The 26,077-nt window shown below is 41.7% G+C and overlaps 1 protein-coding gene across 1 annotated transcript in view; it reads left to right on the top strand.

The window, feature by feature from the left end:
• Positions 1-856: 856 nt before the first annotated feature.
• RASGRP4 (RAS guanyl releasing protein 4) overlaps positions 857-26,077 on the top strand; it is a 68,722-nt gene continuing 43,501 nt past the window's right edge. The window contains exon 1 of the mRNA XM_030218670.1: positions 857-1,061. Coding sequence (XP_030074530.1) covers positions 1,039-1,061 — 23 coding nt within the window. The 5' untranslated portion in view covers positions 857-1,038. The remainder of the gene's footprint in view (positions 1,062-26,077) is intronic.

Raw genomic sequence — 26,077 nt, 5'->3', positions numbered from 1 at the left:
CGACTAGTGAGGTGGTAAGGGTGCTAGTAATCCCTCTAGTGGTCATCTGGTCACTTAGGTCACCTTTTTGTGACTTAGTTGGGATTGAAACAGGTCTAGATCAAAACATCTATTTTTTTTTAGCCCTGGACATTTTTTGCTTTGTTCCATTATGGCAGAAAAACATCCAAATTTTGGGAACACCCCAATATGCCTCAACAAGTCCTCTTGTGATTTGGATGTACTACAGATGAACTGTATAGAATAACATTTTAAAAATGGGTTTCAAAAATGGCGATTTGGACTTTTAGGACCAGAAAAGAAAAGTCCTTCTCCTGCTTTGTGGATGTATTTCTGTTTCAAAAAATGAGCCCCTTAAAATGTACTCTAACATCAATGGGCATTATGATTGTTTTTCTATTAATTATAAACCGATTATGACTGTAGTATTTATTTCTTTCTTACAATGATATAATTCTGTTGTATTATTTGAAATAGCTGTCCTCAGTTATAGTTTGTTTGCTATAAAAATTCAATAAAATGTTTGAACTAAAAAAAAAAAAAAAAGAAGACTGATTATCCTAAGCAGGAACTACAAGACCATCCTGGCGGTGAGGAGATGCTAAAACCAGGACTGGAGCACCAGGTTTTCTAACAGACCAGGACTAGCCGGTCACCCCTAGCATGTGTTTCGCATACACACTCACAAACCCTGTATGTTGTGTCCTGACACCACAAGGAAACCAAGTTCCTCTTTGTCACAGATCAGAAGAAGAAGAAGAAGAAAAAAAAAAAGCCCCAGACAGTTCCTCTTAGCTGAGCCCTGAGCAATTTAAACTACAGGCAGAGCTTTAACTTTCATGGTGCCAGCTTTGCTTTCTCTTTCAAATGGACGTTCTTTTTTTTTTTTTTCTAAGAGAGAGATTTTTCAACATTTAAAAAAAAAACAACCCAAAACTAGGATCACCTGAGGCCAGTGGAGAATCTGAGAACAGCGGAACACGGAATGGAGTCTGCAGGGTGAGGTGAAGTGAGGACTGGCTAACCTCAGAGTTCAACATGAATCGAAAAGACAGCAAGAGGTACAGTAAAAACCAAGCTGCCCACCTCTTCCCTTGTCCCTGCTTTTTATCTTTGTGCTTCCAGACTCTAGTTAGTTAGTTAGTTGTGGCTGCTGCTCTTTTGACATGATTGATGAAGAATACTGACTTACTTTTTAGCTGTAGGATCCTTGTATGGCCCCTGCTGTCACAGCCATGGCAGCGATTCAGGTTAAAGCACTGAGGTGCTCAGAGGCATGGATAAGAACATAAGAATTACCCGTACAGGTCATATCACAGGTGCCGCAGGCTTGATCAGAAAGAACTTCCAAGCGCACCTGGATCAGTTGCCTATACACGTTACATCTTATGAGCTCCAGAAAGAAACTCTGGCACAATACAAGTGCCATGGCGAGTGTTAACAGTAAATTTGAGAGACTGAGATCATACTCCACATTCCTGTTATGGTATGAGCAAAACTAAATAGCAAAAGTACCGAAAGCCTTCAAAAAAAGGAACAATATTGTAAAGCTCAATGCTATTCTCAGAAGTAATATACTGCAACACCGTGTTGTCCCTTTGCATGAAATCAAGTGGAGATATATTTTAGTGAAAAAAACGCTCTCCTTCAATCGTGGAGCCAGCATTGAGCTTTACAATATTGCGGTATATTTTCAGGTACACGTTGTGACCCCTGACGCAGGCGCTTCGCGACGAAACACGGACCGTGTTGGGTCCACCCTAAGATTGTTAATCAACGTATATGATTAAAGGTTTTTGTTCCTTTTTTGAAGGCTTTTGGTACTTTTTCTTTTGCTATTTGGACTTTGCTCCCTCTCTCTGCTATGATCAAAACTAAAACATTTGGAGAAAGTCCATCTAGCCCAGTATCCTGCTTTCATAATGACAAATCCAAGTCATAAGTGCATGGTAGAATCCAAAGAAGCAGCAAGATTCTATGCTGTTTATGCCCAGGGATATAAGCAGGATTTTGTAGACCTCTACCTTATCCTGCTCATTGGAGCCGACTCTGTGGGTGCTTGAGCACCCCCATTATTGAGAAAATTCCTTGTATGTATCCAGGGAGGGGTTATTTCCATTGGGCTTAGCACCCCCAATAATTTTGAAAAGTTGGCTCCTATGATCCTGCTTAGTAATGAATGACACAGGGACAAAGTCTGTCCCCATCCCCATCCCTGCTAGCTTTGAATCCATCCTCATTCAGTCCTCTCAAACTCAGACTCCACCACATTAGCTCCATCATCTTAAATGAAAGACAATCACTTGCTTTTTGTACAAATGAAATTTTATACTGTTGCAAGGATGGGGGGGGGGGGGGGGGTATGAAGTTTGAGCTTGTAGGGATGGTGTGGGGATAGGGACAAACTTTGCTGGACAAAATGGTAGAGACTATTATAAAGAACACAATTACAGACATATTCTAAAGCATTTATAAATGAGACAAAGCCAACATGGATTTAGGGAAGGGAAATCTTGCCTCACCAATCTACTACATTTCTTTGAAGGGGTGAACAAACATGTGGATAAAGGTGAGCAGGTCGATATTGTGCATCTGGATTTTCAAAAGGCATTTGACAAAGTACCTCATGAAAGACTCCAGAGGAAATTGGAGAGTCATGGGATAGGAGGTAATGTTCTATTGTGGATTAAAAACTGGTTAAAAGATAGAAACGAAGAGTAGGGTTAATTGGTCAGCATTCTCAATGGAGAAGGGTAGATAGTGGTGTTCCTCAGGGGTCGGTGCTGGGACCTCTGCTTTTTAACCTATTTATATATGATCCAGAGATGGGAGGAACTAGTGAGGTAATTACATTTGCTGACAACACAAAGTTATTCAAAGTTGTTAAATCGCAAGAGGATTGTGAACAATTACAAGAGGACCATACGAGACTGGGAGACTGAGCATCCAAATGGCAGATGATGTTTAATGTGAGCAAATGCAAAGTGATGCATATGGGAAAGAGGAACCCGAATTATAGCTTTGTAATGCAAGGTTCCACATTAGATGTCACCAACCAGGAAAGGGATCTAGGTGTTATTGTTGATGATACATTGAAACCCTCTGCTCAGTGTGCGGCGGAGGCTAAGAAAGCAAATAGAATGTTAGGTATTATTAAGAAAAGGAATGGAAAACAAAAATGAGGACGTTATAATGCCTTTGTATGGCTTCATGGTGCGACCGCACCTTGAATATTGTGTGCCATTCTGGTCACTGCATCTCAAAAAAGATATAGTGGAATTAGAAAAAGTTACAGAGAAGGGCAAGAAAAATGATAAAGGGGATGGGACGACTTCCCTATGAGGATAGGCTAAAGTGGCTCGGACTCTTTAGCTTGGAGAAGAGACAGCTCAGGGGAGATATGATAGAGGTCTATAAAATAATGAGTGGAATGGAATGGGTAGATGTGAAACACTTGTTTACTCGGTCCATAAATACTAGGACTAGGGGATACGCAATGAAGCTACAAAGTCGTACATTTTAAACAAATCAGAGAAAATATTTTTGAATGTGTAATTAAACTCTGGAATTCGTTGTCAGAGAATGTGGTAAAAGCAGTTAGCTTAGCGGGGTTTAAAAAAGGTTTGGATAGCTTCCTAAAAGAAAAGTCCATAAGCCATTATTACAACGACTTGGGGAAAATCCACTGCTTATTTGTAGGATAAACAGCATAAAATATATTGTACTGTTTTGGGATCTTTCCAGGTACTTGTGACCTGGATTAGCCACTCTTGAAACAGGATGCTGGGCTTGATGGACCTTCAGTCTGTCCCAGTACGGCAATACTTACGTTTTTATTTGTCCCCACATTATTCTCTACTCCTCAGCCCTCTCTTCTCCAAGCTGAAGAGCCCTAACCTCTTAAGCCTTTCCTCATATGAGAGGAGTTCTATCTTCTTATGCATTTTGGCTGCCCTTCTCTATACCTTTTCTAATTCCGCTATTTCTTTTTTGAGATGTGGTGACCAGAATTGCACACAATATTCAAGGTGAGATCACCTCATGGAGCAATAGAGAGGCATTATAATATTCCTGTTTTTATTTTCTATTCCTTTCCTGATAAATCCTAACAGTCTGTTTGCTTTTTTGGCTGCTGCCCACATTGAGTAGAGATTTTAATATATTGTTCACGATGATACTTAGATCACTTTTGGGGTGGTGACTCCTAATGTGGAACCTAGTATTATGCAGCTATAATTTGGGTTGTTCTTCCCAATGTGCATCATTTTGTACTTGTCCATATTAAAATTTCATCTGCTATTTGGATGCCTAGTCTTCCAATCTTGGAAGTTCCTTCTGCAATTTTTCACAGTCTACATGCAATTTAATAACTTGGTATTATTTTTGTGTCATCTGCATATCTCCTGAGTCATTGTTTCTAGTTTCAGATAATTTATAAATATATTATAAAGCACTTGTCCTAATACAGATTCCTGTGGCACTCCACTATTTACCCTTCCTCCATTGAGAGAACTGACAATTTAACCCTACTCTCTGTTTTCTATTTTTTAACCAGTTCCCAGTCCACAGCAGAACTTTGCCTCTTATCCCATGGCTTTAAAATTTTCCCAGGGATCTCTCATGAAGACTTTGCCAAAAGCTTTTTGAAAATCAGTCAAGATACACTACATCAACTAGTTCACCTTTATCAATATGTTTAGTCAAGCCTTTAAAAAATGTAGCAAATTGGTGAAATGAAAGATTTCAATTGGCCAAATTCATGTTGACTTTGTCCCATTACCCCATGTTTGTCTATGTGTTCAGTAATTTTATTCTTTATAATAGCTTCTATCATTTTACCTGACATTGATGTCAGGCTTACAGATTTGTAATTTCCCAGATTTCCCCTGGAACCCTTTTTAAAAAATTGCCATTACAATGGCCACCTTCCAAACTTCAGTTACCATGGATGATTTTATTGACAGTTTACAGTTTACTAATAGTAGATCAGCAATTTCATTTTTGAGTTCTTTCAGTACACTTGGGTGTATACCATCCAGACCAGGTGATTTACTACTCTTTAACTTGTTGATTTGGCTTATTACATCTTCCAAGATCTGTTTCGATTCTTTGGTATTGTTACCCTTAAATACCATTTCTGGCATAGGTAGATCCCTTACATCCTGCTTAGTAAAGATCAAAGAAAAAAATTCATTTGTCTCTCCACTATGGCCTTGTCCTCCCTGAGTGACACTTTTACCCTTTAATGATCTAATGTTTCTACTGATTCCTTCACATGCTTTCTGTTTCTAGTGTATCTGAAAAAGTTTTTACGATGAGTGTTTGCTTCTACTGCAGGCTTCTTTTCAAATTCTCTTTTAGCCTTCTGAATCTGATATGTCAGTGCTTATGCTGCTTCCTGTTTTCTTTATTCAGATCCTTTTTCCATTTTTTTTGAATGATGTTCTTTTGGCTTTAATAGCCTCTTACACCTCACATTTTAACCATGCTGGCAGGAATTTGGCTTTTTTCCCCACATTTTTTAATACGCCAAGCCCCCTCCCTACCCATCTTCAAATCCTTGCTCAAAGCCCACCTCTTCAATGTTGCCTTTGGCACCTAACCTTAGACTGCCCCAATTGACTGCCACTACTTGATTGTCTGTACATTTGTCCATTAGATTGTAAGCTCTTCGAGCAGGGACTGTCCTTCTATGTTATATTGTACAGTGCTGCGTAATCCTAGTAGCGCTTTAGAAATGTCAAATAGTAGTAGTAGTAGTAGTACATGGAATACAACTGTTTGGGCTTCTGAGATGTTATTTTTAAAATCAATGACCACACCTGATTTAAACTCCTAATCACTGCAGCTGCTCCTTTTAGTTTTATGTATATATATTTTTACCATTTTCCTCATTTTATCTTAGTTGCCCTTTCAAAAGATAAATGCTGCCACAGTAGATTTCCTTAGGGGTCCTTTTACTAAGGTGCGCTGAAAAATGGGCTGCGCTAGTGTAGCTGCGTGTTTTGAGTGCACATAGATCCATTTTTCAGCACGCATGTAAAATGATGCCTTTTTAAAATTTTTTGACGAAAATGAATATGCGGCAAAATAAAAATTGGTGCGCATCCATTTTGGGTCTGAGACCTTACCGCTATGCATTGACTTAGCAGTAAGGTCTCATGCTTTAACCGTGTGGTAATCATCTACACGCGTACATAAGTATTGCCATACTGGGAAAGACCAAAGGTCCATCGAGCCCAGCATCCTGTTTCCAACAGTGGCCAATCCAGGTCACAAATACCCGGCAAGATCCCAAAAATGTACAAAGCATTTTATACTGCTGATCCTAGAAATAGTGGATTTTCCCCAAGTCCATTTAATAACGGTCTATGGACCTTTCCTTTAGGAAGCTGTCCTAACCTTTTTAAAACTCCGCTAAGCTAACCGCCTTTACCACATTCTCTGGCAACAAATTCCAGAGTTTAATTACACATTGAGTGAAGAAAAATTTTCTCCGAATGATGATTACCGCACGGTTTCTGCCGAGCGCCAGAAAATAAAAATTATTTTCCGGCGCACGTAGCAGATGCACGTAAAAAATAAAAATCACCACAAGGGCCACGCGGTAGCTGGGTGGTAACTCCGAATTGACATGCGTTGGGCGAAAGTAGGTGCCTACGCGGCTTAGTAAAAGGGCCCCTTAGTGTCTTCAGTTATTAACTCATATTTGATCACGTTATAATCAAACACTGCTACCTCTAGTACCAGTTCCTATACTCCACTAAGGACTAGATCTAAAATAGCTCCCCCCTTCTTGTTGGTTTCTGAACCAGCTGCTCCATGAAGCAGTCATTTATTTCATCTAGCGTGCAGCTGCTGCGGTGACAGTCATTAACCTGAAGCATATTTTCTCCTAATGTCAGGAGATATGAATTTAGTTCAGTGTGTCAGCCAGCCTGAACTACACAGTTCTTTCCTTTTATGCTCCCCCCGTCCCACATGTGATTTGGTCTCTCCTCTCACCTGCATGCCTTATGGTCTCTCAAACATCCCCCCTCTCCCGTATACCTTTTAAATAGCAGATTTTCACCAGCAGCGAGCAGCAACTAATACACATTGCTCATGTTGGCCCCACACCCTTCCCTCTGATGCAGCTTCCTGTTTCCGCCTAGGCAGAAATACATCAGAGGGAAGGCTGTGGGGCCGGTGCGAGCAGTATGTAGGTCACTGCTCACTGCAGGCGAAGATCTGCTACTTACAAGGTATGCAGGAGGGACACTTGTTGGGAGTTTTCGGCTGGTGGGGCTTGGGGATCCCTGCCAGCCACATCATAGGTATGCTGCTACTGGGTGGGCCTGAACCCAAAGTGGGTGGGTCTGGGCCCACCCAAGCCCACCCTTGGCTACGCCACTGGCTCACAGCCTTTCCTCTTGAGATGCTCATTGGAATGCTTTATGTTTCGCTTATATATTTTGATATTGTCATCTTTTGCTCATATTGTCATGAACTGATGCAGGTTCTGGCTTTTGAAAAGCTACTGAAAACATGTAATGTTAATCCAACTAAAAAGGTATCACCTTATTTTTCTGTTCTTTTTCTTTGTTTTATTTTTATTAACCTTTAAAGTTGCTAACATAGCAACTACATTACTTTAACCTTCCAGAGTCAAATAAATAAATAAAGTCAGTATTTTCTTAAACATGGCTTCTTTATACCCAGATATTCAGCCCAGACACTGGCACAGAATATCCAACTAAAAAAAAAGCCACTGGCTTTTTGATGTCCTAACTTTATGGGATAATTAGTAACCCGGTTAATAGACTGATTATCACCAATAACCGGGTAACTCCACTGAAAATATCAATTAGCCCCAATCAGCACCTGCAAAATAAATATCAGACTCATGGTAATTAACAAGAAAAAAAAAGGAAATAAAGCTAAAAAGCATAGAATACTTTGTCAGAGACAGATATCGTGAGGGAATGGAACAAGAGGAGACAGGAGAGAGGAGAAAAAAAAATAAATGGACAGTAGCCACTGGAAAGAGAATTAGTAGAAAACAGACAGGGAAGCAGAAAAGAGAAACTGGGACCAACATGATGGAAAAATGGAATGTCCAGACAGCAAAGGTAGACAAATGTGTTTTATTTTGAATTTATTAACTGTTAGTTTTAGGAAATATGCATGGAAGATGTCTTTGTATTGTATTTGGTGCAAAATGAAATGCATTTCTATTTTTATTTCTCCAGTGTTGCACTACATGCCACGTTTAATTTCTTAGGGTTTTTATTTCTAATTTGTGATTCACTGTTCTATATTTGGTGAGGGTCTGTCTGTGTGTGGTAGTAATGGCAGGTGAGGGGATTGGGAGGTCCCTCCTTAATTTCTATAATTATTTTATTTATTCATTTTATATTACATTTATGTCCAATACATAAATGGGAAAGAAAAGAGAAAATATCAATTAAAACAAACATTAAGGAAAAATATCATCTTTGTTAGTCCACATTATTATCCACAATTGGGGGATCCAAGATCAGGAAAACTATCTCAAAGAAAATAAGAAAAACATAGAATGGTTAATATTACAATTCATATTTTCTGAGTGAGGAAGGTTAATCGGTAATTGCAGCCGGTACAGTGGTAACTTAAAAGAAAGTTGCTGCAGAGGTTTCTTCATCTGTTCTTTTAACTCCACAAACTCTTATAATTTCCTGGGTTCAACAAATAAGTAATAAGGAAATAAAACACTTACAAAGGAATCGCTCTAGGAAGGTCCCACCAAGGGCAATGATTCTTGGCTTAAAAGCCAAGAGTTCACACCTCCTAGTCTGCGATTCCCTTGATATGTCAGGAAATATATTTATCTTTGAACCCAAAAAAACTATCAGCCATATGTCAGAAATACAATTTCAAAACTTTGTTCCTATCTAAATCAAAGGCAAAAGTCACTAATAATATAACTCTATATACAGGGTATTTTAGGAAAATTTATCTTTCTCAAGTTATTTTTCCTTAATTGGTTCTCCAGAAGTTCCAATTTTTTACAAGAAACATAATTGTCCTTCATTACCAGATTAACTGATTTTCATAGAGAAACCATTTCCGAAATCAAAGTCTTTATTTTTTTATCTTGGACTTCCACTTTGTTAGATAAGTATTGATATAATCACATATTTATTCCTAAAAAAATTTTGACTTCTGAAGAAGAGAGTTATTCACACTCTGCAGCACTTCCCATAGTGCGTCCATTGTGACATTGTTTGGCTTCACCAGGTCCAATTTCTCCACAGAAACTGCTCCAGATATCTTCGGGGGGAAGTGCTCACTCTCCAATCCCCCAGTTGGTTTATTATCCGGAGTCAATGCTGCGCCAGGACCTCCTCGGATCGCGTGAAAATTCTAACCGACTTCGAGCGTTTCCACTGTCGACCTCCATAGCGAAGCATTACTGTTTCCGGGTCTTGGAGAGGTCATGCCAACAGGGGGACTCAAAGTCACTCCCTCTCCACTGAGATTCGGCAATAAAGCCTTGCTGTTCCCCGAAGCAGGAACCGATATCCCCGACGTTATGACCCCGAATCTCTCCAAAGTAAACTGAGAAGTGGTGGGAACCCCAGCCGTGTTCGAGGAGGACAACACCACGGCTTTGCCTTTCTTCTTCCTCATTCTCTGGGGAGCGCGCCTACTTCTTCAGGTATTCTAGTGTAAAACGGGAACTCAATTAACGTACATCCTCCCTCGATGCCATCTTGGATCCTCCAGTTTTGGACACTCTTTGTCTGGTTTCTCCTCAGAGGCCTGTCTGATATGGGTAACCCTTCAGCATAGCCCTCTGAGTCAATGAAACACGGAAGCCCCTCCACCACTTACAAGGTGGTGTCCCTTCGGAGGGGCCCTTCTTAATTTCTGCCCTGTGCCCCAGCATGTCTAACACGAGCCCTGACCCTTGCTATAGCCAGTATGGCAAGGATCCCCAAACCCTGCCAGCTAAGGACCTCCTCTGAAGGCAGCCAGCACTCCTTTCTACCAAGCTTGGCAGTCACAGCAGCATCTCTTTGCTACCGGCACGAGCATGTTTTCATGCATGTATAGGTTACTGGCATCAGCAGCTCAGGGATGTTGTTGTTGACTGCTAGCTAAGGTATTTATATTTTGAGTTGGTGTGCAGGGGAGGGCGGGCAGTGGGCAGAGAGAAAATTTCATGCCCATCCACTTTCGGCTCAGGAATCCTGAGCCTCAGGTCCATCCAAAATTGGCTGTAAGGCTATGGCACTGACTACATAGGGCTCCTATTCAAAGCTAGTTATCCAGGCAGCAGCATTTTCTACCTAGATAACTAGTGTTCACCAGGCCCAGTCAGTGATTTTTCAGCTGCTGAAAATCATGTCTAACTGCCTCAGTACTATTTCAGAGCTAAAATAGAGCCAGAATTTATCCAGCTACCTACCACCAATATTCAGAACTGGTACCTGCATAACCACCTGGGCAAGTTAGGATAGCTATAGTTAAGACAGCAAAGTAACTTCCTATCTTGTCTGGAGAGTTATCTAGGTATCCGCATGCGGATAACTTCTTCTAGCTGTCAAGGCGGACTGTGTTTAAAAATCGGAAGGACAACTTTTACATTTAGCAGCTGAATATCATCACATAGGCGTATACCTCTTCTAGATACCCCAAATCCTGCCCACCCCACCCCCATTTTGCATAGGTTTCTTTGGCTACATAAAAATCTCTACATCAAGAATTATCCGTGAAAGCGGCACAGATTTTTAAAAGTTAAGCAGTGGTGCAGTTGGCACCGTTGCCGACCACGTAAGAGCTTTTGAACATTGATCTCTGTGAATCTAAGTCCACTACCCAGTAATGGACTGGACTGTTCCGGTCATTAGGAACTGAACTATGATGTATCTGTTATTGTTCCTGCATCAGCAAAGGATGTTAATTGTTTCCTCGAGGAAGGAGGACAAAAGGTGTTCTTGGTTCTCTCTTACTTGTCTTGTTTGGGTGCTGTTATAGGTTTCATTAAGGAGGGTAGTTACAAAGCTGAGGTAAAATATCACATTTTTCACTGCTTGATTTAATGTGGAAGTCATCAAACCCACCTCCCCGCTCCCCCCGTTTTCTATTTCTGTTGATGGCTCTCTCATTCTCCCTGTCTCCTCAGCTCGAAACCTTGGGGTCATCTTTGACTCTTCTCTCTCCTTCTCTGCTCATATCCAGCAGATCGCCAAGACCTGTCGTTTCTTTCTTTACAACATCCGTAAAATCCACCCCTTTCTTTCCGAGCACTCTACCAAAACCCTCATCCACATCCTTGTCACCTCTCGTTTAGACTACTGCAATCTGCTTCTTGCTGGCCTCCCACTTAGTCACCTCTCCCCTCTCCAATCAGTTCAAAACTCTGCTGCCCGTCTCGTCTTCCGCCAGGGTCGCTTTACTCATACTACCCCTCTCCTCAAGTCGCTTCACTGGCTCCCTATCCGTTTTCGCATCCTGTTCAAACTTCTTCTACTAACCTATAAATGTACTCACTCTGCTGCTCCCCAGTATCTCTCCACACTCGTCCTTCCCTACACCCCTTCCTGTGCACTCCGCTCCATGGATAAATCCTTCTTATCTGTTCCCTTCTCCACTACTGCCAACGCCAGACTTTGTGCCTTCTGTCTCGCTGCACCCTATGCCTGGAATAAACTTCCTGAGCCCCTTCGTCTTGCCCCATCCTTGGCCACCTTTAAATCTAGACTGAAAGCCCACCTCTTTAACATTGCTTTTGACTCGTAACCACTTGTAACCACTCGCCTCCACCTACCCTCCTCTCTTCCTTCCCGTCACATTAATTTGATTTGATTTGCTTACTTTATTTTTTGTCTATTAGATTGTAAGCTCTTTGAGCAGGGACTGTCTTTCTTCTATGTTTGTGCAGCACTGCGTACGCCTTGTAGCGCTATAGAAATGCTAAATAGTAGTAGTAGTAGTAACTTAGTACTTCGGGTTTGTAACTCCTGTGGCATATGAACAATGGAACTTGTGATCAGTCTCGCAAGCTGTATTATTCTGCTTCTCATGAGCATCTTAAAGGGGGTAGTGTAAAAGACATTCCGCACAGACCCCCCCTCTTTAGAAGATCCTCCTAGTCAATCTCTCCCCATTGCCCTGAAGACTCTCACCCCCCAAACCTACTGAGATTTTCCTGGTATCTAGTAGCTGGGGCAGGAGAAATTCCCTATTGCTCCTGCCCAGTCAGGCTCCAGGAGCAAAATGCACTGGTTGACCAGTAGCAATAGTCTTCCAGTACTACCACTGCAGGTCAAGCTTCCAAATGATGAGATTACTTCTGTTATGCAATTCTATCAACAGGCAGAATAAGGTGACCATCACAGGCAGCAAATTGGCTTTTGATTATACCGATTTGGCCGCCATTGGGAGAAGGGCGCCCATCTCCCGATTTGTGTCGGAAGATGGGCGCCCTTCTCCTTTGAAAATAAGCTGGTTGGTCTCCTGAGTGACTTTTGTAGTATTTTGAATTTTGTATTCACAATTTACCTGGTACAGGAGAGGGTTTATGTTGCTGTTACTGAGATCAAAACCAAAAAATCCCCTTACTCACTGGTAAATAAAATAGAACATACACAACCAGGAGAATGTAGCAAATGTAATGAAAAGAGGGGAGCGCCCTCAGAAATTTAAACACCCACGTGGTAGTCACTAAAGACTGCTAACGGGTGAAACATAGCACTTCATTCATTGGGCCACTCACTCACAATAGTGTTTTTTTATGTGCAATAATGTGCTATTTTCTGCGGTGTGCAATTGTGTTCCTATTTGTGCTACCAATACAAATGCACTGCAAATAACCAACTAAGCCAGCAAAAATGACATAAGAAACTTTGACTTATCTTATGAGCCCTGCGCCAGTCAAAATAAACGCTCAGGGCTCGGATGATTGAATTGCTCAATTGTCATGGAGAAAGGACCGCTCTTCCCTGAAATGTAACAATGCCCTTAGCCTTTGGTTTTTTGGTTTGTGCTCTGTGATCTTGCACTGGAGTTGGAAGACCAATTTACAGGTAGCAGGTGAAAAAAAGAAGCTAATAGGTTACAGGCAGATATTAGCATCTCCCAGGGAGATGAAAGCAGTTTTCCCACATGGGATGCAAAAGGAACATTTAGACTTTGAAGAAAGGAAAATTGTAGCATGGAGCAAAGGGTCTGCTGGCTTCAGAGAAAGGGAAGGGAGCAGCATGTAGTGAAAAAGTTCTTATGCTGTGTACCAGTACCATAGAGGCTCAAGGTGTTGTGATACTGAAAGAGAATAAGTGAAAAAAAAGAGAGTCAGAAGGATTTAATAAAAAGAAATGCGAAGTGATAAGGGCCAGAATAAGAATAAGGGTCAATCTCCACACAGACTGCCCCCCCAAAAATACCCACTGTAACTGCCAATCACTTACAAACTGCCCATCCCTAAAATCTACCTCCTGCAACTGCCCCAACTCCCTCACAACTGTACCACCACCCCAAAAATTGCCCCTCCTGTACCCAATCCACACACAGGGTTTGGAAAGAATTCTATGAGCCAATCATTACATGCTTTCCCCACTTTTTTAAAATCAGCATGGGTGCTGGGTTTGCCAAAGATTTTCACTTTCCTGGCATTCTGCAGCCTTCAGACTTCCAAAAGGACAACATAGGATCAGGATATGGGGGAGCTTATAATGATTTATACCCTGGCATCTTCCAAAGCTAGCTCCCCAAGTCTTGAATGATTCATTACCAGTTTATAATGATGCCCAAACACCAACTGGGGAGAAATCAGATTTTGCCACATTCTCGCTGATTATCGATTGGAGCTGGCATGTTAATGGAACAGGCAAGCACCAAGGCTACTGATTTGCAGTGGATTACTTCTCCAGTTTTATTCAGGAACCGATGATACAAAGGGCAGAAGCTGAGATGAATCTGTCTATCAGCAATGTAGCTAAATAAATGTAATTAGTTATTGCACTTAAGTAAAAGTTTTGTCACTTTTACTTGTAAAGAAATACAAGATAACATTTGTTACTTTTACTGAAGTAATAATTTCACCAATGTTTACTACTTTTACTCAGTTACATCTGATATTTGCAGTTAAAAGTAAAAAGTAAATGTGGGAGCGAGGTGTAAACGATGATTTCAGTAAACCAAATAAAACAGCAAAACCGGGAACAGAATTTTGCTACTGCAAACCTCTTCATACACACAGTAGGATCATCTCATCTAAAATGTTGCTGTTCAGTGAATACAGCCTGTAAGAACAGTAGAGTTGCCTGTTTGTTGAAGTGGTTACTGGTCTCCAGCCATACAGAACAGTGATAAGTTGGGTCACTTTGAAGCGGGAAGCCGGTTGCAATTCTTGGTGAACAGACATACGTGTCTACAGACATCCCACAGGATATTTTACATTGGAGTGACTATCATCTTGTGATAGAGTCTTTAGAGAGGAAGTTTTCTTGTCTGGCCTTAAGACTGGAGGGTTTCCACATATTTGATGTTCTTGCATCAGTTCTCAAAGCTATTCAAGCAGACTTTGCCATCAGATGAAGAATTATTAGAATAAGAACAGACAATGATTCCATCTTTGTGAAAGTCTTCTTTGTAACTGGACAGCATAACGATGATGAAGATGCAAGTGATGAATTAGACAGCACTACTTCTAATGCAGATGATGATAACAATAATGATGATAAAGTACAGAAATCAAATGTTTTAGGCATTCCTTTGATCAAAACCCGCAGACCCAGTCAGAAGACATCAGTAATACTGCAACCTGATTTGAAGGAACTTTTTATCAGACTGAGGGCTTGTTTTACAAAGTTGCACTAGCAATTCCGATATGCAAATGTGACAAAGCCCACTCACATGAGTGACAGTCATTTTCAGAAATGTAGTTTTACTAAAAGCAAAGTGGATTGAATTGAAGAGAACAATAAAGTTGTTGGGATAAAAATTTTAACGCTAGTTGCATTTGTTGTAGTTGTGGTACTTTTATTTTTTGCTCAAAAAGTAATATATTAGGCAATAACTTTTTTATTTTTACTTGAGTACATTTTTTATGTGTTTTTCACTGTACTTTTACTTAAGAATTACAATATACAATTATTTTTACTTTTATTTAAGTATTTTGACCTAATACTTTGAACAGCACTGTCTATCAGTGTCAGTGGGATTTCCCCAGAAGTGAGAAATGTAGCTAAATATAAACAGAGAGAATCACTTCTTTTAACAGGTGCATGTATGTCTGTTTTCAGTTTATTGCTCACTTCTCTCATTTTTAAAGGAGAGCAGCTCTGGTATATGTTAGTAAGTCTCCTGCAGGCCTATCAAACAATTCCTGCATGGTTCTGCTAGCATATATAAGAGAGTGACGGCACTGAAGTCTTTGGAGGTGAAAGAAATGGTTAGGAGAGTAATGCCATTGACGTCAATGGAGATGAATGATGTGTTTAGAAAAATCATTGTCTTTGAAAGGAATCATCATCCATATACGGGATGCTGAAAGTTCTGAAAAACGAAGGTCTTAGAGATCCACAGATAAGGCTAAGGCTTTTAGCACGGAACAGTCACAAATCAACAATTTAATTGAATAACGAGTTAATTAGTGCCACTAATTGGCTTTTTAACAAGCAATTGGCATTAATTAGATTTAATCGGAACGTATGCACATAAATTTAGGCACAGGATCTGCGTGCAAATTTTACATGTGAGTCAAAAAAGGGGGTGTGGAAATGGGGAAAGTCATGGGCAGATCAGGGGCATTTCTTTAAGTTACGGGCGTAGATAGAGAATAAGGGCATCCGCTCCTAAATTTATGCACGGGTATTTGAACCACACTTTAGTTGGTGCAAATGACCATGCCTAAAGTTAGGCAGGCGTATCTTGCTTCCCAAGAGCAACTTTTCAATACCTAATACAATCAATGGTCCTAAGCCATGCAGATTATTGCAACGGAATCTAAGCGGGCTGCAAAGAACAACTCAAAAAAAAACTCCAGACCGCCCAAAATACAGCAGCCAGGCTGATAGTCAACAAAACACGCTTCAAAAGTGCCAAACCCCTCCGAGAAAAGTTGCATTGGCTCCCAATCAAAGAACGGATCATCTTCAAAATCTACACCTTAGTCCACAAAAATCATATACGGCGTAGTACCAGAATACATGACAGACCTCATAGACTTACCAATAAGAAACAAAGTCAGATCGTTAAGATCCTACCTAAACCTACACTACCCAAATTGCAAAGGACTGAAATACAAAACAACTTACGCATCCGGCTTCTCCTACATAAGCGCAAAACTATGGAATGGCCTCCCAAAAGCTGTGAAAACAATCCACAACCACTTGAACTTCAGGAAATCACTAAAAACCAACCTCTTCAAAAAGGCCTACCCCAACGACCACACGTAACCCTCCTCACCTACCAACACAGCATGACTATGATCGAACAGGACAACACGCAATCTTCACCCATTCCGACCCTCCACTTATACCTCATACGATCACTATTCAGCTTTGTATTTGTTATCCACCGACTGGCCAAACACCTTTGACGGTACTATGTAAGCCACATTGAGCCTGCAAATAGGTGGGAAAATGTGGGGTACAAATGCAACAAATAAATAAATAAAATATTGTACAACCGCACCTAACTTTAAGTGCATTTTGTAGAATAGTGCTTTTTTGGTGCAGGTTTCTTTTTGGTGCCATATATAGAATTTACCCCTTAGCGCCCAGTTAGCATTTTTGCACATTCTGTGCCAGTGTTCTATAATTTTAGCACCGAAAGCCACATATTAGGCGCTAAAGTTGTAGAGTAGGGGGGAGGGGTGTAAATATACAGATGCTCCCAGAGGCACAGCAGGGGCAGGATCTGCCTTTATAAATGCATTTTTGTAAAATACACACGATGCACTGATTCCAACTGGCACATACGTGCACACGGTTACTCCTGCCTTGGAGCAGGTCTAACTTTGTGCCGGAGCTTTCAGGTAGGTTTTTGTGAAACAGGTTCGCTGCCTAGCTGGAAATAAGCTGAAATTACGACGTGATCATTGTCATACCTCTCTTCCTGTGGGCATAACGAGGATTACTATCCACGGTGCAACTAGTTCTTCGTTCGTCTACAGACATTCCAAAAGGACAGCACACATATACCCCCGGATACGATATATAGAGTGCTCAAATTTGGGCAGTCTGGGCAGATGTGCGTGCAAAGTAATTAGTGAACAAGCTGTTAACCATCAGTGGAATGAGTGGAATGGAACGGGTCGATGTGGAGCGTCTATTTACGCTTTCCAAAAATACTAGGACAAGGGGGCATGCGATGAAGCTGCAGTGTGGCAAATTTAAAACGAATCGGAGAAAATTTTTCTTCACTCAACGCATAGTTAAACTCTGGAATTCGCTGCCGGAAAAGGTGGTGAAAGTGGTTAACTTAGCGGACTTCAAGAAAAGGGTTGGACGGCTTCCTGGAGGAAAAAGCCATAGAATGTTATTGAATGGACGAGGGAATAATACAGTATTTCTAGGATGGGCGGGACAAATTGCTTGTTCTTTTGGCCGCTGTCGGTAACAGGGTGCTGGGCTCGATGGACCCTTGGTCTGTCCCAGCATGGCAATGCTTATGTTCTTATTGGTTTTACCTGGCACTTATGTGCACATCTGCCTAAGTGCTATTCTACAACGCTGTGCCAGGGGTGGACTGACAGTGGTTGGGGCCCCTGAGCACTAAAGGTCATGGGGCCCCCTGGCCACAGCCTGCTACACCACAGCTGCACTGCTGCCCCTCTTGCACACACTACAGCTCCCACCACCACCATTGCAGTTGCTGCCCCCTCCCACATACCCTGAGCCAAAGTAGGCCCTCCCTGGTCCTACCTTGAAGGGCCCTACTGATCTAGTGGCTTATTGGGGCGCAGAAAAGAACCCCACTCTTTCCTGCCCACTATTGCTACTGTGTCTAGCACCATCGTGTTTTCAAAATGGCTGCCGAGGCTTACCACAGTAGTCTCACAGGTCTCAGAAATCTCAGCAGCCATTTTTTAAAACATGGCAGTGGGATTCTTTCCTGCCCCTGCAGAGGCCACTAGACCACCAGGGCCCTTCAAGGTAGGACTGGGGAGGGTTGTTGTAATGTGCAGTGGTGGTGGGCAGGGCCGCTGAGAGGGGGGGCAGGGGGGACAAAATTCCCCGGGCCCGGGCCTCCAAGGGGAGCCCGGCGCCGCAGTCCCACCCGCCCTCTGTTGTCGACCGTCTGCCACCAGGATGGGCCCCCTCCACTGAAATCACAGCGCCTTTCACCTCCGTGTGAAAGCACTGCAGACAGTAGAAGATTGCCTCCCTTCGAGCCTCCTTCCCTCCATGTGTCCCGCCCTCATCTGACGTAACTTCCGTGAGGGCGGGACACAGGGAGGGAAGGAGGCTCAAAGGGAGGCAATCTGCTGCTGCCTGCAGCGCTTTCACACGGATGTGAGAGGTGCTGTGATTTCAATGCAGGTGGCCCGGCATGGTGACAGACGGAGGGTGGAGGGGAATTTGGCGGCGGCGACCTCGGGCAGGGGCAGTGCCCCAGCCCGGCCTCTCAGCGGCCCTGGTGGTGGGTATCCAGGCAGAGCCTCTGGGCCCCCTAGAGCCTCTGGGTCCTCAGGTACTGCCCATTGCCCAAATGGTCAGTCCGCCCCTGCGCTGTGCACCTAATGTGCCTCATGCACAATCCAAAAAGGGGCGAGGCCATGGGAAGGGCATGAACAGGTCACTGCATTCCTAAAATTTAGGCGCAATGTTATAGAACTTCTGGGTTGTACGTCCGACTTGCACCCCAGCATTTACACTAGGTTTCAGCAGGCGGAAGTCCTCACACCCAAAGTTGGGTGCGGGAATTAGAACTAAGAGCTATTCTATAATGGGTGCTTAGTGCAGAGGCCCTTTATAGAATAATTAATTTAGCGCGGATCTTTCTGGCACCTAAATTTGGGCACCATTTACTGAATCCAGCCCACAGTGCTCTATAAAAGTCTTCATAGATCCTTGCACAGTTTTCAAACTCTTTGTAAACCACTGAATTAGAATTGCATTAAAGAGGGAGTTTCATTGATCTACAAAACACACAGTTAAATAAACATTCAAAAATTAAGAATAAGAAATTAAAAAGTCTTGATTGCATCATTTTTCATGCCCCTTTATTCAATACTGGGTGAAGCCACAAGTTATTTAAGATAAGCGTCTAACCAACTTCGCACAGCAGAATGGTGCAATTGTTACCTATTGTTCTTGGCAGTCAGGCTCAGGCTCTCTCCAGTTGGCTGTGGATTGTCAGTGGACTACATGCTTTTCAAGTCTTGCCACTGATTTCTATTGGATTCAGATCTTGATTTGACTGACCCAGTCGAGGACATTCATTTTCTTCATGCTGAGCCACTTCATTGTTTCTTTTGCTTTATGCTTTTGGATAACTGTCCTGCTGAAAGGTGAATCTTCTCCCCAGTCCCAGGTCTACTTTAGACTGAACAGGTGTTCTTCCAGGTCTGTCTATACTTTGCACCACCTTTCCCTCAGTCTTCACAACCTTTGCTGTACCTGCAGCTGCAAAGCATCCCTATGACATAATGCTGCCACCACCATAATCTCCTGTAGGGATGGTGTTAGCTAGATGATGTGCTGTGTTTACTTTATGCCACATAAGCTGCTTAGCATTGACACCAAAATGTTCCACTTTGGTCTCACCAGAGCACTAAACCTTCTCCCACATGCATGCAATGACCCCTAAGCAGTTCTTTGCAATACATCATATGGCTTTTCTTCAGCAGTGGAGAAGTAGCCTGATGGTTAAGAGAAGTGAGCTGAGAACCAGGGAAGTCAGTTCAAATTCCACTGTGGTTCCTTGTGATCTTGGGCAAGTCACTTAACCCTACTAACACCCTTTGCATAGTGCCAGGATTGGCAGAAACTGAGGTTATCTAATTAGCAGCTTTATTCAGACCACTAACTGGCTAGTTATCTGGTCTGAGTATCACCAGTAACTGGATAGTGCTGACTCCGGATAATCAATGGCAGCCACTATCTGGATACTGCAGACAAATATATATGTATTTATTTTATCCATGGCTGCTGGAACTTTAAAAATGCTGACCGCTATGGGCTCAATATTGAGGGATATATTATTACCTTTATAGGGGCAATTCTACAACTGGAAGCCTATAAATAGGGACCAATTTCTCTTCCCTTATTTATATTTTTGCACTGGTTTTAGCATCCTGAACATTTTCTGCTGCTGGTGGAAGGGTAAATCATTGAGCGGCATGATTGACTTATCTGGATATTACACTATTATTACTAAGATGGGATTGCTCTGTTAATATGTGAGATGTTCTTGTTTGTGTTTTGCAGGGGGTTAGTTGTAATGGGGCGGGGGGTAGAGCTAGGGACAAAAAAAACTTGATACTTAATTTTTGCTTGATTTTCGTTTGAAATATTGAGTTGGTCTCTGCTGGGCTTTGTATGTTCCATGTTGACATTAGGTTCTACTTTTTCATGATATTCACTAAAACGCTTTTTTTTGCAATGATCGTAAGAGACGTTTTAAATAAATAGGTACCGATTCTATTTAAAAAAAAATGTAGGCACCCACTTTCCTTTATAGAATACTAGCATAACAGTGAAAGTATGCACCTATAATTTAGGTACAAACACTTATGCCAGACATAGAGCTGGCTTGCGTGCACCTTGGCAGATACACATGTAACTTATAGTATTCTATGAGTTATGTGCATAAGTTTGAGTCCCATCCACGTGCATGCCTACCTCTAAAATACACACTATGTGGAGTGGAGGAGTAGCCTAGTGGTTAGTGCAGTGGACTTTGATCCTGGGGAACTGAGTTCAATTCCCACTGTGACTCTGGGCAAGTCATTGCGCCTGGTACAAAAAAATAAGTACCTGAATATATGTAAACCACTTTGAATGTAGTTGCAAAAAACCTCAGAAAGGCGGTATATCAAGTCCCATTTTCCCTTTCCCCTTTGTAAGATGTACACTATACAGTTTAGGCAGAATTTTGGAATGAGGAGTGGCCTGGTGGTTAGAGTGGTGGACTTTGGTCCTGGGGAACTGGGTTGAATTCCCACTGCAGGCACAGGCAGCTCCTTGTGACTCTGGGCAAGTCACTTAACCCTCCACTGCCCCAGGTACAAATAAGTACCTGTATATAATATGTAAGCCGCATTGAACCTGCTATGAGTGGGAAATCGCAGGGTACAAATGTAAAAAAAATATATATGCATTTCTGTGCATACATACACACATGTATGCCATTATTCTAATAACATACATGTGTAAGCACATTCTCCCTCTACACACCTCAAAGGTCACTAAAGTCCCCCCAAGAAGTATAAAGACATCACTTGATGTGATACATCCAATGAGCCTTCTCTGGAGTAGCCTCTACAATCTGGAATTCACTCAATGAAAGGCTTTGCTCAACAGGAGACTATCTATATTTTAGGAAGCAGGTGAAAGCTTGGCTCTTCTCCCAAGCCTTTAATGGATGAAGCAACTAATTAGTTAGCCTCACCCACACAAGGACTAACACCAGCTGCAAATACAGTACTGTAGCAGGATTTGCTTATCCACTCCTTCCCAAACTGAGATTATTTCATGGACCTTTCTGACTTCACATGCAACTTTCTTTAGATTAGTTCCTTTATTCTCTATCTAACTCCTGTTAGTCTATCTTATCTGTCTATATGTTCCACCTTCACTTATACTTTATGCTGCCTATTAAGATGTTTTATTGTGTATTGTGTCAACATTGAAAGTATCCCACTATGCCATAATATATACTGTTTAGTTTCGTTTATTGACATGTGAAATACTACCTTTGCGAACTGGCAGATCAAAGTGGTTTACAATTCTAAAAAAAATTAATGAATAATAAAAAGCACAAAATAAAAATAGGAGGGAAAGGAACTACAAACAATGATAGGAAAGGATTATCATTCACACAAAATAGGTAGATCTAATAAAGAGTAATAGAAAAGAGGGTATATTATTATTTAATATTATTTATTGCATTTGTATCCCACATTATCTCACCTATTTGCAGGCTCAATGTGGCTTACATAGTTTTGTTATGACATTGTCATTCCAGAATATCAGATACAGTTAGTAGTGTGTAGAGATTAAGTAGGGAAGACAGAGTAAGTGATTGGGTGGGTGATAGTAGAAGTGAATTTTCATAACTGGTTGGGTTGGGAAAGTGAATTAGTGAAGCTGTTGGTTCTCGTTGTAGACCTTGTTGAAGAAGTGTGTCTTCAGAGATTTGTGAGAGTTATTTGTTTCGACAATTGATTTCAGGTCTGTGGGTAGAGCATTCCATATTTGCGTGCTCGTGTAGGAGAAGGTAGTGGCATGCATCAGCTTGTATTTTAGTCTTTTACAGCTGGGGAAGTTCAAATTGAGAAATTTACGGGATATTCTTGTGGCGTTTCTGGGAGGTAGGTCCACTAGGTTCAGCATGTAGATCGGGGCGTCTGCATGGATAATTTTGTGTACAATCGTACATATCTTGAACGCAATGCGTTCTTTAAGTGGGAGCCAGTGCAGTTTCTCTCTTAGGGGTTTTGCACTTTCATATTTAGTTTTTCCAAATATGAGTCTGGCGGCAGTATTCTGGGCTGTTTGGAGTTTTTTGATAGTCTGTTCTTTGCAGCCCGCATATAGTGCGTTGCAGTAATCCAGATGGCTTATTACCATTGACTGTACCGGGGAGTGGAAGACATATCTCGGGAAGAATGGTTTTACTCTTTTGAGTTTCCACATGGTGTGGAACATCTTTTTCGTCGTGTTCTTCACGTGGGTATCGAGAGAGAGGTTTCGATCAATAGTAACTCCAAGAATTTTCAGGTTTTGTGAGACTGGAAGAGAGTAGTATGGTGTGATTATGGTAGAGAAGTTTTTTGTGTTATGTTGGGAGGTAAGTACAAGACATTGTGTTTTTTCTGCGTTAAGTTTTAGATGGAATGCATCCGCCCAGGTGTGCATGATTTGGAGGCTTTGGTTGATCTTGTTGGTGATTTCATTTAGATCATGTTTGAACGGGATGTAGATTGTGACATTGTCTGCATTTATGTAAGGATTGAGGTTTTGATTGGCTAGCAGTTTGGCTAACGGTATCATCATTAGGTTGAATAAGGTTGGTGATAGGGGGGATCCTTGGGGTACTCCACATTCGGATGTCCATGGGGGTGATCTGTCCGCATTCGTTGTTACTTGGTATCATCTTGTGATTAGGAATCCTTTAAACCATTTGATTACTGTGCCTCCTACTCCGAAGTATTCTAGTATATGTAATAGTATTTCATGATTAACCATGTTGAAGGCACTGGACATGTCGAATTGTAGGACGAGTATGTTGTTACCAGTTGCGATTGCTTGTTTGAATGAGTTCATTGCGGCTACTAGAACAGTTTCTGTGCTGTGGTTTGTCCGAAATCCTGATTGAGATTCGTGCAGGATTGAGTGTTTATTTAGGTATTCAGTGAGTTGTTTCGCCACTATGCCTTCCATGAGTTTGGTTATGAGTGGGATAGATGCTACTGGACGGTAGTTGGTTAAGTCCATTGTGTTCTTCTTAGCATCTTTCGGTAGTGTAGTAGGATGTTTCCTTTATCTGTGGGAAAGAGCCTGTTTTGAAGCCTGTGATTTACGTGGTTCGTGAGGTCTATTTTGAATTGTTTGGGTGCGGATCTTATTAGGCTGTTAGGGCATATGTCTAATTTGCATTGTGATTTGGCGTATTTTCCGAGCCAATGTGAGATTTCCTTTGATGAGAGCTTGTCAAAGTTGGTCCATGATCGGTCTGCTGGGTATTCCCCGGGTTCCGGGTCTAGACATTCAAGTATGTTTGTGTAGTCTGTTGTATTTGTAGGTATCATAAGTCTGAGCTTTATGATTTTTTCCTTGAAGTAGTTTGCGAGGTTGATTGCTGATGGGGTTTCTGTGTTGTTGGAGGTGGCTGTAGTGGTGTTTAGGAGATTGTTTACGAGTGAGAAGAGTTTGTGTGTATCTTTGTAGTTTGGTCCTATTTTGGTTTTGTAGTATGTTCTTTTAGTTTGTCTGATAGCGTATTTGTATTTTCTTTGTAGTTGTTTCCAGTCTTTGAGTGTGTTTTCGTCTTTTTTCTTATTCCATGCTCTTTCTAGTCTTCTAACCTGAGTTTTTAGTTCTTTCAATTCTTCGTTAAAACATGGTATTGAGTTTTTTCTGTGTGAGGTTCTGGTTTGAAGTGGTGCTATATTGTCTAGTATTGTTCTGCATCTGTTATCCCATTCTTCAAGAAATTGGGGTGAGTCTGTAGGTGTTGTCCATTCCTCGGTGTAAAGTTGTTGCCAGAATATTAGTGGGTCTATTTTGCCTCTCGTAGTGTAGGTTTGTTGTTTTTGTTGTGTCTTTTTTGTTCTCCAGTGGAGGGAGAGGTTAATACTGTAGTGGTCAAACCATGGTCTGGCTGTCCATTTTGTGTCTGTTATTGTGAGATTTGGATCTGATGAGAATTTGTGGGTGATGATGTCTAGTGAACCCAAAGTCAGAAGCAGTGTAATCAGACTAGCTAGGGTCACATGCACAGTGAAAGAGACAAATTTTTAAGGCTACCTTAAATTTGTGTAATGAGGATTCAGCTCGGATTTGGGGAGGCAGTGAGTTCCATAGAGAATATATTTCTGTTGCTGTGTGTCTATTGCCTATGTCAAGATTGATCTTGTGGTACACAGCCTCAGGTGAATTTCTTTTAAAAGGCGGTAAATAAATCCTAATAAATAAATAAATAAATAAATAAATAATACTTTATAGAACCATCATGTTAGTGATATATCCTAAAACGTGCTGGGTACTGCTCACTCTAGCTGTTATTGTTACGTACACTCACTCTGGCATTCATGGTTTTCAAAATTGTTCCTCAATACAGCTCAAATCACAAAGTAAGAACAGATCAATTTACTGCCACAGTGAGATACTTTCAATACAATATTACATAACTCAGCAACCACCATTTCCACAAAAGTAGCTGGATGTAAGGGCAACGGCCAAAAAACCCAGAAGGATGCTTGGGTTCTTAGGATGAGGAATGACCAATAGGAAAAAGATGACGATAGTGCCTCTGTATAAGTCTCTGGTGAGGCCTCATTTAGAGTACTGTGCACAATTCTGGAGACCACAAAGTGGCTACTAAAATTGTCAGGGGTCTTCATCATAAGGTATATTGTAACCAGGCGCCTCTCTTGTGCAGCCAAGGATAGAACAATCTCCTCCAGCCACAGGCTCCCGGCACAATGAAGAAATAGATGTCCACCAGTAACTTCAATCTTAAGGACTTTTATTCCATGCAGGTTTCTAGTACACAGTTCCAACAGCAGCATAGCACATACCAGGATTCAATACAGGCTTACAGGCTCCAGTCTGGGCTCTTTATCCAGTGCACAACAAACAGTAATTCAATTCCCAAGACAAACAGTTCTTTCAGTTCATCATCACAGTTCAGTAACCAAGCAGCAGTTTCTACCTTCTATCCTCTTTACCTTCCGGAGAGTTCAATATTTTAGGGACTCCTTCTACCCAAGGGTTTTCCCCTGCATCAGCTTCACAGTGAATTCAATACTTTGGGACTTCCTCTCACCCAAGGAATGTCAGCCTGCAAAGTACTTTAGGGACATCCCTGCCCAAGGATTTTTAGCCTGCAAACTTCTTCTCTCCTTCTGCTTCTCCTGAACTGAACTCCTCCCTGGGACTCCTGCCTAATCAATCCCTGGCCTCAGCTACCACCACCAATCATTCTCCTTCCATTAGCTTCCTCACACCCAAACCAGCTGAGTTAAGCATTAGACTAATGAGACCAATGATGAGCTCCTGCACACAGAGTTTTCTAACTCTCTTTCCGCCTAGTGGCAGCCACTCTACACAACCTGCCAGCTTATACCCATGTCTTCCCTGATTGCAGCTAGGAGTCCAGTCCGGGTTCTTCATCTCCCCCTCTGGCTCCTTGCCTGCAATGCCTTCTGGGACTTGTA

This window comes from Microcaecilia unicolor, chromosome 11 (genome assembly GCF_901765095.1).
Source record: "Microcaecilia unicolor chromosome 11, aMicUni1.1, whole genome shotgun sequence".
Classification (NCBI taxonomy): domain Eukaryota; kingdom Metazoa; phylum Chordata; class Amphibia; order Gymnophiona; family Siphonopidae; genus Microcaecilia; species Microcaecilia unicolor.
Note: the sequence above shows the minus strand (reverse complement) of the source record. Positions and strands in the feature narration are given on the sequence as shown.